Source organism: Corvus brachyrhynchos, unplaced genomic scaffold (genome assembly GCF_000691975.1).
Source record: "Corvus brachyrhynchos isolate BGI_N302 unplaced genomic scaffold, ASM69197v1 scaffold58, whole genome shotgun sequence".
Classification (NCBI taxonomy): domain Eukaryota; kingdom Metazoa; phylum Chordata; class Aves; order Passeriformes; family Corvidae; genus Corvus; species Corvus brachyrhynchos.
Window position 1 is genome coordinate 1,076,795 of NW_008239539.1, and position 11,685 is coordinate 1,088,479.

Here is an 11,685-nt window from a genome sequence, read left to right on the forward strand (position 1 = left end):
GAGATGAGCATGGGACCTCACAGGGGACCTGGCACATGTCGCATTCTGTCCCGTTGCCTGCTCTGCCTGCTTGGCCATGAAAGCAGCCACAGCCAGGCCGCCCTGCCTGCCCAAAGCCTTGTGCAGCAGCTTTCCCCCACCTTAATGTCATTTGCTGAACTAATTAACTTCCAAACGGTCCAAAATAAACTCCAAGATGCACCACCAATAGAAAAGGAGGAGATTAGTGACACACTCGCCTGTGGCACGGTGCAAAATTGTGCCAAAGAGTGGGGCAGAGCCAAAGCAGTGGGTGTGGGTGTCACAGGAGCAGGTCGGGGAGCTGGAGCTCAGCCCTGCACCCAGGTGGGCACAGAGCCCGGGCATAGTGGCCTGCCTCAGGGCATCAGACTTAATCCTGCTGTTATTTAGGCACTTATGGGCACTGTGTATCCCATAAATACGGGGCTGCTGGGGACAGCACCTGCTGGAGCACGGGCTGGCTACTGTCACCCTCTGGGATATCACCGTCACTCAGGGTTTGGCCACCACGTGGGAGAGTTATCCAAAGCCAGACAGGTATCTCTGGGAGCCAGGGGACACCTCGCAGTCAGGATGTCCATGTTGCACAAAATTTTCTTTCTGGAGAACTTGCAGCTGCTCTTTGGGTGCTCTGCAAGCCCAGAAAGATTGTTCTGATCAAACCCCAGAGGTCGCTGGGGCGGTACCACATCCGTCAGCATCCCGGCAGCCCGGGCTGGCAGCAGCTCCTGCCCAGTTTTTGTGCTGATATCCTGAGATCCTGTGGGTGGGAAGGGCAGAAGCTGTGTGCTGGGAGGATCTGCTTTCCTATCAGCTGTTTGCACATCTGTGGTAAAGCATCCCAGGGGCACGGCCAGCTCAGGAAATGCATCAGCCTTCATTCTGCAGCTTGTGAGGTGCGGCAGTGCCCCGCAAGACACCTCCTCTCCACAATTAGCTTCATTTTTAGCCGTTTGGAATCACCCACAGATTGATTTTTCCTTTTTTTTTTTCTGGTGAGATTTGGGGTTAGCACTGCTGGCATCCAGCCCAGGGGCCCTTCATGGCCCCTCACCTCCTATTTAACCCCTGCTGTGTCCTGCTGGGCCCTGTTATTGGGGTTGGGGTTTGGGTTTAAGGAAACAAAAAACCAAAACCCAAACCTGGAAGAGATTAAATTTGACATAAAATAGATTTTGCATTAAATCCAGACCAAAAAAATACAAGTCAGCTGCAAACTTAGATAACTGAGTTACTCGCCAGTCTGCAAGCGTCACAACTGAGTAATAATGCAGAAGGTATTCAATTGCATCGTTTAATTAACAGAAATTAACGATGTGAAATCTCTTCGATTCTGCCAAAAGGTGGCAGCCTCCATCCTGGCTTCGGGATTCGCTCAGCTGCGGGGGAGCAGCTGGAGGTGCTGCCTCGGGAAATGTTTTCATGCAGCTCGCTGACCTCCGAGGTGGGATCAGTTCAAGGCAGGAGAAGTAGCTAAAAAGCCCCGAAGGTGTGAGGGTAAAGGAGCCCGAGAGCCGCCGGAGGAACCCAGCGCTCCAGGAAGTGGTGGGAAGGTCTGGCGGGGCCGCTCCGTGCCCGGGGGAGGAAGGGCAGCGCTGGGCTGGGGCTGCGCTCCCGGGGCTCCCCCACCCCAGAGCGCAGAGCTCTGGGGGATTGGCTGCGCGGAGAAACCCCACGGTGGTGGCACATGGACAAGGAGATGGCCAGGCTGAGGTTTCCTGCGTGTTTGGGGCATGGAGCTGAGCTGGAGTGGGCACCTCCCACCTGCTGCAGGTGCTGTGTGATGATGCCATTTTTAGCTCATATAAAAAGCTTTTAACCTTATCTAAACGCTATAGATCAGGCCATTTTCGGATGTTTTCCATCTGTGGGTGCCTGCAGCCATGCAGGAGCTCTTGCCCAGCACTTTGGTGCCTGTCTAACCTTGGCACCCTCAGCCCACCCCCAGCCCACCGCAGCAGGTGGGGTCCCCAGGGCTCTGCGAGCTGGGAAGTCCCACTCGAGGTGCCAACCACCTCCTCCCCCCCTGATGCTGCTGGTGAATCTGCCCACGAGCCCCTGCAGGGGGACAAACACAGATTTCCAACTGCTGGGTGTCACCTGATGCAGTCCTGGTGCTGCTGGCAGCTGCTGGGACATCTCCAGACCTGGTACGGTCCCAGTTCCTCAGCAGATTCCTAAGGCACGGAGTGATGGATCTGTCTGGGGCAGGAGGAGGATCTGGGAGGCAGTAAATGCCTGTTGTCTCCAGACAGCTTCATGCTTCCACCTCAGGACTGTCCCTTCATCCTGGATTCCCTGAATGCTGCTCTGGTCATGTTGGACTTCCAGGAGCGAAACTGCACGTACAGAATTAGAGCCAGAGATGAGCAGGAGCAGCTACATCCAGGCCCCTGTTCTCTGGTGTTGGTGCCAGCAGTTTGAATCCTGGAACAGGACGGACACAGCGAAAACCACAGCAGCTGTTTGGGAGAGGATTGGCTGTGGACCTTCCAGCATGGTGCTTGTGGCCCCCAGGCACTGATGGGTTTTGGGCAGGGACACTCAGGTGGGATGTAGCATGGTGGTTTGTAGGGATGGTGGGATTGGAGCTGCTGGAAGAACACATCGGTGTTGTCTAAACATCCTTAGAAGAGAGGATTTTCTCCTGGGCTGGACCTTTGGACCACACTAAGCAAAAAAAAAAAAAAAACGTGTTAATGCCAAGTTCTTGCCAAGAAAATCCCCATTTCCTTCCCTGGGCCTTGCAGGTGCCACTCATCAGTTTGGCTGGGCAGCCTCCCACCCTCCAGCCTCTTATCCCAGTTTCCCTGCGGACACAGGCAAGGCAGGGCAGACACAAACCTGTATCACCGCTCCTCTGGCTGCCGGTGGGACATTGTCCCTGCTGGATCCTGGCCAGGCAACAGCTGCACACCTGGGATGTGCAGGATTGACACCTCAGGCAGAGGTGTCAGAGTCCCAGAAGAGGACTCACAGCCAGCAGCCTTGGAACGTCCCATCCTGGACACACCTGGATCTCTGTAGGAGTTCTGGAACCTGGCTTTGGCTGGCCCTTACCCTTCAGACATCTCTTGTGAGAGCTGGTAACTCCCTCCACCCCCTCAGCACGCAGCCTTCAGCAGCCCTGTGTGGTCCTAGAGCTGCACCTGAAACTACTGGAACCAGAAAAAAATCGCAGCCCCTGCATTATTTCTTCTGCTGCTTCATTCTCCCAGTGAGATGCCTCTGCGTGAGCTGGCCCACGGCTGGTGGTTTTTGAAGGAGCACCAGAGGACACCATCAAACATTCTGTGGTGCTGGAGCAGGTTTCCCCCATCAAAGGGCCACGTTTCAGAGGAAGGGCTGCAGGGAACATCGCTGCAAGCAGCAAAAGCCCCTTTCATTCTGGCTGTGCTCTGGCTTGCTCAGCAAAGATGAGAGACAGACCTGGGCACTGCAAAGGCTTAATTGAACCTTCCAGGCCAGTTAGAGACAAGAACACATCAAAGGGTGAACATTTTGCTGTGAATTGCTCACTGAGCTCCCTTAATTGATGGGATCTTCATTGACCGGGCCACTGCATGGGGGGTGATGAGTAAGAGCTGCTGCTGGGGCCCTGCTGCTCCCGGTATGGAGAAAGGGCTTTGCTGTGGGATCACCACCACTGCCACGGGCTCGTGGACCTCTGACACCGCTGACACCAGGGGTCCAGAGCTGGGCAGCCAGGGCAGAGCCCAGGCTTCCATCCTGAAGGGAGAGGTGGTGGGCTCAGACCCTGCTCCAACAGCACCTCCCAGCCCTACAGGGGCTTGTCAGGAACCACCTGGGCAGGTGGGGCTGGGCTGGTGCTTTGTCACCCAGCACTTTCTGTCACTTACCCCACTCTGGAGGACGTGCCACATGTGTCTGTGGCAGATCCAGCCATGGTCTGTGAGGAACTCAGCCCTGGGGATGCTGTCAGGTCCCTCCTGCAGTCTTGTGCTTCTGGTGGGAGAAATAAACCCCAGCATGGATCCCTGGGAGAGAGGATGAACAGAAGGAGAAGTTCCAAGCACCTTGACCTCACACCATGGACCAGAAACTCTACCAGGTTTTCCTGGTCCAGCTACATCTGTGCTTTTTGCCTAGAAGAGGTTTGACCAAAGGAAGGAGAATTACCTGTACCTGTTGGCGAGGCTGCATCAAAGCCCCCACAGTGCCCATGTTCCCCTCAGGGGTGGGTTTGAAAAAGGCAAGGCTGTCTGTGGGCAGGGACCCTCTTGCAGAGCCTCTGACCAGCATGGAGGTGTTCACATGGATCCAGAGCATCCTGTAGGCCAGGTGGAGAGGAGGAAAGGTGCCAGGACACAGGCCCCAGGACACTGTGTGTGCATTGCTGCTGTGATCACACATCCCCTGGGGCTCAGAAGTTCCCGCCTGGAGAAGACTTTGGGGCTGGTGGAGAGGCTACAGCACAGTGCCACCTGAACTGGGAACACTCTCAGGCATGGAGACATTTCCCTCTCCACCTCTGCTCAAAGAACAACAGGACTCTGAGCAGATGTTCTTAAAAGCAAACACCAAACCCTCAGCGTGGTTAGGCAGCAGCTGAGGGGGAGGGAGCAGGTAGATGCTTCTTTTCTGGCTGATGATTCAGAGCATCTTCAGAACTCTACAACAGGATGTGGTGCTGGCCACACTCAGCAAGCCCCAACGGAGGCTCTGGATGGGGGCAAGGTGGGTTTGAAACCAAAACAGGCCTTACATCCCTCTGCCTGCTGCCCCACAGCTTCCTTCACAACCCAGAGAAGAAGAGCGTACAAGCAGTTCCCAGCGCTGTGACAGTGGTGGCACTTTGGGTGCTCCCCAGGTGGCACAGGGGCATTGTCAGGGCAATTAATGCACCACCGTGCTTGACAAAGGTTGTGGCGTAAGTGGTGGTGGTGAAGGCACCCAGTGTGTGGCACTTGAGGTCTGGGCAAAGCTGGTCCCAGCTGTGCCCCTGCCAGGCCTGCAGTGAAGGGGACTCTGTTGTAGCCAAAAGCTGCTGAAGGACCCTTGGCTGAACCCCACCCAGCACCACCATAGCTCAGAGTGGGCTCCTTCCCACACTGCTCCTGATGCTTCTCCTCTTCTTCCACCAGGGCCATGGGCAGGGGCTGAGGAGCCCCGGGCAGTGCTGTGAGCTGGCCGGGGGGACACGGGGTGGTCCATGGGACGCTGCTGCCACCACAGAGCTCCTCACCCAGGGACCACCCATGCCACGGGAGGCCTCTGATGGAAGGTGAGTGGTGGCTGGGCAGATCCATCACCTCGGGAGAGTTCTGGATGCAGAAATAGGATGAGGTGGGGCACCAACTTGTGAGCAGCTCCCAGTCCAAGCGAGCGCTGTGCTGGCGCAGGGGGAATGGCTATCTCTGGAGAGGAATGATCTTGCTCAGTCTTTTTTCTCTGCAAGGGCTTGGATTCTAGGAGAAAACACCATTTCATGATTGTGTTCTTCAGCCTCTTTTGACTCCAATTTCAGTGGCTGCTGCCCTGACCTAGCAGCTCCTAGCAAAGCCTCCTGCCAGGGCTTTGGGATGGCATCATTGCAAGAAGGGGACTCAGGAGGGCTCTAGCTCCCCCACTGCTACCTTCAGAGTCAGAAGGAATTCTCCACTGCTGCCTTTCCCTGTCACCCCTCACCCACATTCCCAGGGCTGGCCCAGGACCCACCTGTCCCGCTGTCCTGTCCCGCAGGGGCCTGGATCAACCGGTACCGCGAGCAGCTGGCGAGGTCCATCTTTCTGCAGTTCCTGGAGGAGATCATCTCCCACCTGCGCAGGCTGGAGCTCCTGACGGCCGAGGAGGCTGCCCAGGTGCAGGCAGCGAGCCCCCTACCCGAGCAGGTGAGGGCTGTGGTGGATGTCCTGGCTGGCTCCAGGCTCTCTTTGCAACCCTCTTGCCAGCAGAGGTTTCCCTGGTTTCCCTCCTGGTTGGAAGGCTCCAACCTCAGCTGATGTCTGCTCTGAATCTCTCGCAGCACCATCTCTGCTTGTCCAGCCTTTGCTGGAGGGTTTAATTTCGCTGTGATACCTGAGCCAGGGGAGCAGGACAGGTTCAGCCAAGAGTCCAGTTCATCAGAGAGTCCAGTTCATCAGACAAGTCCATGGCAATGAGGCAGGAATGAAGTCAAGTTGTAAGTCAATTGAGAGGTCAGGATCAGGCCCAGCAAGGGCAACCAGGTTCAGACAGTCCAGTGGCCACCAGGCAAGGGCAGAGTGATCAGGTCCAAGACCAAGGTCTAGGTCCTACAACATACTTAAGCTGAGGCTGAAGGCCCAGGCTGAGCTTAAATGGGCTTCTGGACTGACTGTGAGGTTGGTCAGAGCCCTTTAGGCCTACTGGTGCCCTCTGAGCCCTGCCATGTACCTTCCCACCAGGATGTGAGGGCTCCATGAGGTTTCCCTCTGCATGGGCATGGCAGAAAAGTGAAGCAGCTTCTGTCATTTGCCTTTGTGGTTCCTCCTCTTCCTCCTCACCCCTGTTCCATTTCTCTGTGCAGAACCCATGGTGCAGAAACACCTGGAGAGCCTCCAGAGCTCCTACGGGAACGGCCTGGAGCCAGGAGCCCTGCAGCGCCTCACCAACCTGCTGCTGGTGGAAGGCCTGACCGACATCCAGCAGAAGGAGCACGACATCCTGCAGGTTGAAACCACCAAAGGCCTGCCAAACGTATCCAAGAGCATCCCCCTGGAGAAGCTCTTCCTGCCTCTCTCCAAAGTCAGCATCCCCCCTCGGATCTCTGTCACCATCGGCGTGGCCGGGATTGGCAAGAGCACTCTTGTGAAGCTGTTTGTCTGCACCTGGGCAAAGGGGGACATCAACAGGGACATCATGTTCGTGCTGCCCCTCACCTTCCGGGAGCTCAACACCTACGAGAAGCTCTCTGCTGAGCGCCTCCTCTGCTTGGCCTTCCCTCACATCACCGAGCCCGGCTGCATCTCAGCCGGAGCCGCCCGGACCCTGCTCATCCTCGACGGCCTGGATGAATTCAAGACCCCCTTGGATTTTTCCAACACAGTGGTTTGCACCGATCCCAAAAAGGAGATCCAAGTGGACAACCTGATCACCAACATTATAAGGGGAAACCTGCTGCAGGAGGCCTCTGTGTGGGTCACGTCGCGGCCGGCGGCGGCCAGGCAGATTCCTGGTGGGCTGGTTGATAGGATGACGGAAATCCGAGGGTTTGGGGCTGCAGAGATGAAGGACTTCTTGGACCAGATGTTCCTTGACAACAGAGACCTGTCCAGCCAAGTCCTGAAGCACATCAGGGCTAACAGGTCGCTACACGTCCTGTGCACCATTCCTGGTTTTTGCTGGATTTCTGGCTCCTCAATCGCTTATTTCCTGAAACATTGCAACGATCAATCCCAAGAAGCAGCTGTGGTCCCCAGGACCCTGTCAGAAATCTACTCCTATTATTTTAAAATGGCTCTGAGTGGCGACTGGCTGGAAAAGCCGAGAGAAACCCTCAGGATCGAGCAGGCTGTGAACACCAGCAAGAAGCTGGTGGGCAGCCTGGGCAGGCTGGCCTTCTACGGGCTGCTGCGGAAGAAACACGTGTTCTACGAGCAGGACATGAAGGCCTACGGCATCGACCTCTCCCTGCTGCACAGCAGCCTCTCCACCCGCCTCCTGCTCAAGGAGGACATGCAGACCTCCACAGCCTACTACTTCTCCCACTTAACCATGCAGGAGTTCCTGGCAGCTCTTTATTACTACACGGCGGCCAAGCGGACCATCTTCGACCTCTTTGTGGAGAGCGGCATGTCCTGGCTCAAGCTGGGCTTCCTCAACCACTTCAGGAGCGCCGTTCAGAGGGCGCTGCAGGCCGAGGACAGGCAGCTGGACATCTTTGTCCGCTTCCTCTCAGGGCTGCTGTCCCCACAGGTGAACAAGCTGCTGGCCGGGTGGCTGCTGGAGGAGGACGAGCGCAGCGGGTTCAGGAGCCAGGCCATCAGCGTCCTGCAGGGCTGCCTGAACACCGACCACGCCATCTCCTCGCACGCCGTCAACGCCATGCACTGCCTGCAGGAAATGCAGCACACGGACATCGCCAAGGCCGTGGAGGAGGCGATGAGGAGCGAGAGCTTGGCTGGGATGCTCACCCCCACGAACTGCTCTGCCCTGGCTTATCTCCTGCAGGTCTCGGATGTCTGTCTGGAGGAGACAAACCTGTCCAACTGCCTCACCTACAATGTATGTAAGAGCCTGCTCTCCCAGCTTCTCTTCTGCCACAGCCTCAGGTGAGTCCTCGTGGGATTGCACCAGGAGAAGTGAGCAGAGATGCCAGGCTGTGACTTCTGGAATCACAGATTGGTTTGGGTTGAGGAGACATTAAAGATCATCCCATCCCACCCCCTGCCATGGGCAGGGACACCTTCCACTGTCCCAGGCTGCTCCAAGCCCTGTCCAACCTGGCCTTGGACACTGCTAGGGATCCAGGGGCAGCCACAGCTTCTCTGCGCAACCTGTGCCAGGGCCTGCCCACCCTCACAAGAAAGAACTCCTTCCTAACTTCTAATCTAGGTCTCTCCTCTTTCAGTTTAAACCTGTTCCCTGTTTTAAGTCCCCTGTAAGTCCTGGAGGGCAGTGATGAGTTATCTCTCCCCTGTGACTCACAATTCCAGGTCTCAATGGAGACATGGGCCCACCAATGTTGTCCACCTGCAGAGAGCTGCCCTGGGGGTGGCATTGGGTCAGCTCTGCTTCTGTCCTTGAGCTTCTCCACCTGGGACAGGCAGATGTCATGGGAGGATCATCCTTTCTCCACTTTGATCTCCCAACCCTTGCTCTTGCTCTTTCCTCATGTCTTCTGCAGGCTGGACAATAACCAGTTTAAGGACGACGTGATGGAGCTGCTGGGCAGCATGCTGAGCGTGAAGGACTGCCAGATCCAGAGGCTCAGGTAGGACCTGGCCCAGGGCAGATGGGATGTCCTGGGGATGCAGCATGGAGCTGGGGCACCTCAAAACCAGGGTGGGGGTCCCCCAGGAATGTCTCTCCCACTGGCTCCCCAGGATGCCTAATGACAAGGACAGTCTCACACAGTCCCTGCACCCAGGCAGTGACCTTACCCCAAGGTTGCCTTGCCCAGTCTTCCTGGAACCCCTGCCTCCTCACTGTTCCTAAAAAAATATATAAATCCATGGGTTATCCCAACAAGCCACTTCCCAAGGTCACAGCAGGTTGCTGGACGCTCGAGGCTCTGCGTGGAGCATCTGCTGCATGGGGGGCACAGGCTCCTGACCTCCATGCAGGGAGATGCTTCATCCCAGACAGATGGGTTCCCACTTTCCCCATCTCCTGCTCTTCCTCAAGGCTGCCCCACGCTGCCATCTGAGCTCCCTTTTTATGACACAAATGAATTTTATGTCCAGAAACGGAGTCCTGGCAGTCCCTGCCTGGTGTCCGCCCCCGGAGAACATCCATCACTTTGGTTGTACCATGAACCAAATGCTCCCCATGGCTCCTCTCTGCTCACCCATCCCAGCTGTGTCCTGGGACATGCCAGGGTCTGTGAAAGTCTCTTTCTCCTCTGGAAAAACACCCAATTTTCCTTTTTCTGGGCAGCTTGGCAGAAAATCAGATCAGCAACAAGGGAGCCAAAGCTCTGGCCAGGTCGCTGCTGGTGAACAGGAGCCTGATGGTGCTGGAGTAAGTGCTCCCCCTCCCCAGCTCCTGTCATGCACACGTTCCCACTGGGAACCATTCCCTGCCCATGGTGGGGCTGGATCCCACCTGGCCTGACCGAGCTGGGGAGGGGCTCCAGCCCCTAAAGCCACCACCACAAGCTGCTGGCCTGATGTCCCACCTCAGCAGTGCCATGTGGAGGCATCTGGCTTAAACTGGGCCTGTGCCACTCCAGCTTTGCTAACCTTGGCTTTTCTGCCTGTCCCGCCCCAGCCTGCGGAGCAACTCCATCGGCCCCACCGGAGCCAAAGCCCTGGCTGATGCCCTGAAAAAAAACCAAATCTTGCTCTCCCTGAAGTAAGTCTCAACTTCTGGAGCACCTCCTGGAGCAGATCCCCGGGGCAAGCCCCCTTCCTCTTCTGTCCCACTGAGGTTTTCCCAAGCTCCAAGGGCCAGTGCATGGGGAGACCCTGGGCCAGAAAGTTGGGATTCTCCTGCCTCTTGGCTTCAGTGGGTCTGGGTTGGGGTTGAGGTGAGGATCAAGGTCCTTTCCTTGCATGGGAGCTCACAGGGTGCTGTTTCATGGAAGAAGGAATATCCCATGGGAGAGGAGGGAAGGAGACTCCTGGTCAGGGATGCTTGGGGACCAGACCCCTTTCTCAACTGGGGACGAGGGCAAGCAAACCCCAGGGCAGGTGGCCACTGCCCTGCAGCCCCCCTGGCCCTGCTGTGGAAGCATCCATGCCTGGCTTCACTCTGTCTCCCCCAGCCTCCAGCACAACTCCATCAAGGAGGACGGGGCCACCTTCCTGGCCGAGGCCCTGCTGACCAACCACAGGCTGGTGACCCTGCAGTGAGTGGCAGGGACCTGCTGTCCCCCCCTCCAGCCACCCAGCAGAGTGTGGTGGCACCGATGGGGATGTGGCACCTGGCATTCACAGGTGCCTTCCTCACCTTTGCAGCCTGCAGAAAAACGCCATCGGAGCCCAGGGCGCCCGGAAAATCGCGGAGGCGCTGAAGCAGAACCGCAGCCTGAGGGAGCTGATGTGAGCATGAGGCGGAGGGATGGCAGTGCCAGCGCCACATCTCCCGGGATCTGTGGGCAGGAATGGCAGGAAAGGGGCAGGCCCGTGTGACAGGCAGGAGGGACACTGCTGGCTCTGCCCAAGGGGTTGGTGTGGACAGGGGGAGCAGGGCCTGCAGCGCTGCCGTCGGAGCAGCCCCAGGGAGGTGCTCTCTGTACCTCCAGGGATGCAGGGAGCCACGTAAAGAAAGGAGAAGCCAAGTCTCCCCTCTGGCAGAGGGAAGCAGAAGGGCTCCAGGCCCTGAGGGAACATTAAAAGCTATTCCAGCTCCAACCAGCCACGAGAACAGAGGTGTATGTAGGTGGGAAATGAGGTGGCAGCGAGTCCATGCTTGTTGCTGCAGCAGGAACGGCCTGGGGGAGGTGAATCCCTTGCTGGCAGTTCCAAGTTTCCTCTTCTGTCTTAGACTCTCGAGCAACTCGGTGGGAGACAACGGCTCCATTGCCTTGGCTGAAGCTCTGAGGGTGAACCACAGCCTGCAAAGCCTTGAGTAAGTTCTCCCTCCGTGCCTGGACTCCTTACAATACAGCCCAGCCCCCTCCCTGCAGCAAAATCTGCCACTCCTCAAGCCCTCAGCCCCTCACCGTGTCTCTCCCACTCCACATTCCCTGGATGTGCAGGCTGGAACATCATGTGGCAGCTCCAGCAGCAGCCAGGCTGGCCCTGCCTTCACCAAGGGGCACTGACAGAATTAACCCTAAAACCCAGCAATGGCTTTTTATTCTGGCTTGGAGGAAATCAGTAGCTTTGGGTCTTCTCTCTCTCAAAAGTGATGGGAATTGGCTAAGCAGGGAGAGTCAGGGTGGAATGGTGCAACCTTCATTCCCCATGGGAACAGCACCTGGAGAGGAGGGCTGATGGCTCCTGGTGATGAGTGGCTGTGCCCTGGTTCTGTCCCTGTGACAAGGATCCCAAACCCACAGGATCCCCATGCCCAGCT

At 57.1% G+C, this 11,685-nt stretch overlaps 1 protein-coding gene across 2 annotated transcripts in view; it reads left to right on the forward strand.

Moving 5' to 3' along the window:
- The first annotated feature begins 5,069 nt into the window (after positions 1–5,069).
- Positions 5,070–11,685, forward strand: part of NLRC3 (NLR family CARD domain containing 3) — an 11,280-nt gene continuing 4,664 nt past the window's right edge. The window contains exons 1-9 of one of the 2 annotated variants that reach the window (XM_017741314.1): positions 5,070–5,266; positions 5,725–5,873; positions 6,530–8,273; positions 8,849–8,935; positions 9,601–9,684; positions 9,934–10,017; positions 10,430–10,513; positions 10,623–10,706; positions 11,152–11,235. In XM_017741314.1, the coding sequence (XP_017596803.1) occupies positions 5,103–5,266; positions 5,725–5,873; positions 6,530–8,273; positions 8,849–8,935; positions 9,601–9,684; positions 9,934–10,017; positions 10,430–10,513; positions 10,623–10,706; positions 11,152–11,235 (2,564 nt within the window). In that variant the 5' untranslated portion in view covers positions 5,070–5,102. The remainder of the gene's footprint in view (positions 5,267–5,724; positions 5,874–6,529; positions 8,274–8,848; positions 8,936–9,600; positions 9,685–9,933; positions 10,018–10,429; positions 10,514–10,622; positions 10,707–11,151; positions 11,236–11,685) is intronic. The other variant, XM_017741313.1, reaches the window with a different exon arrangement.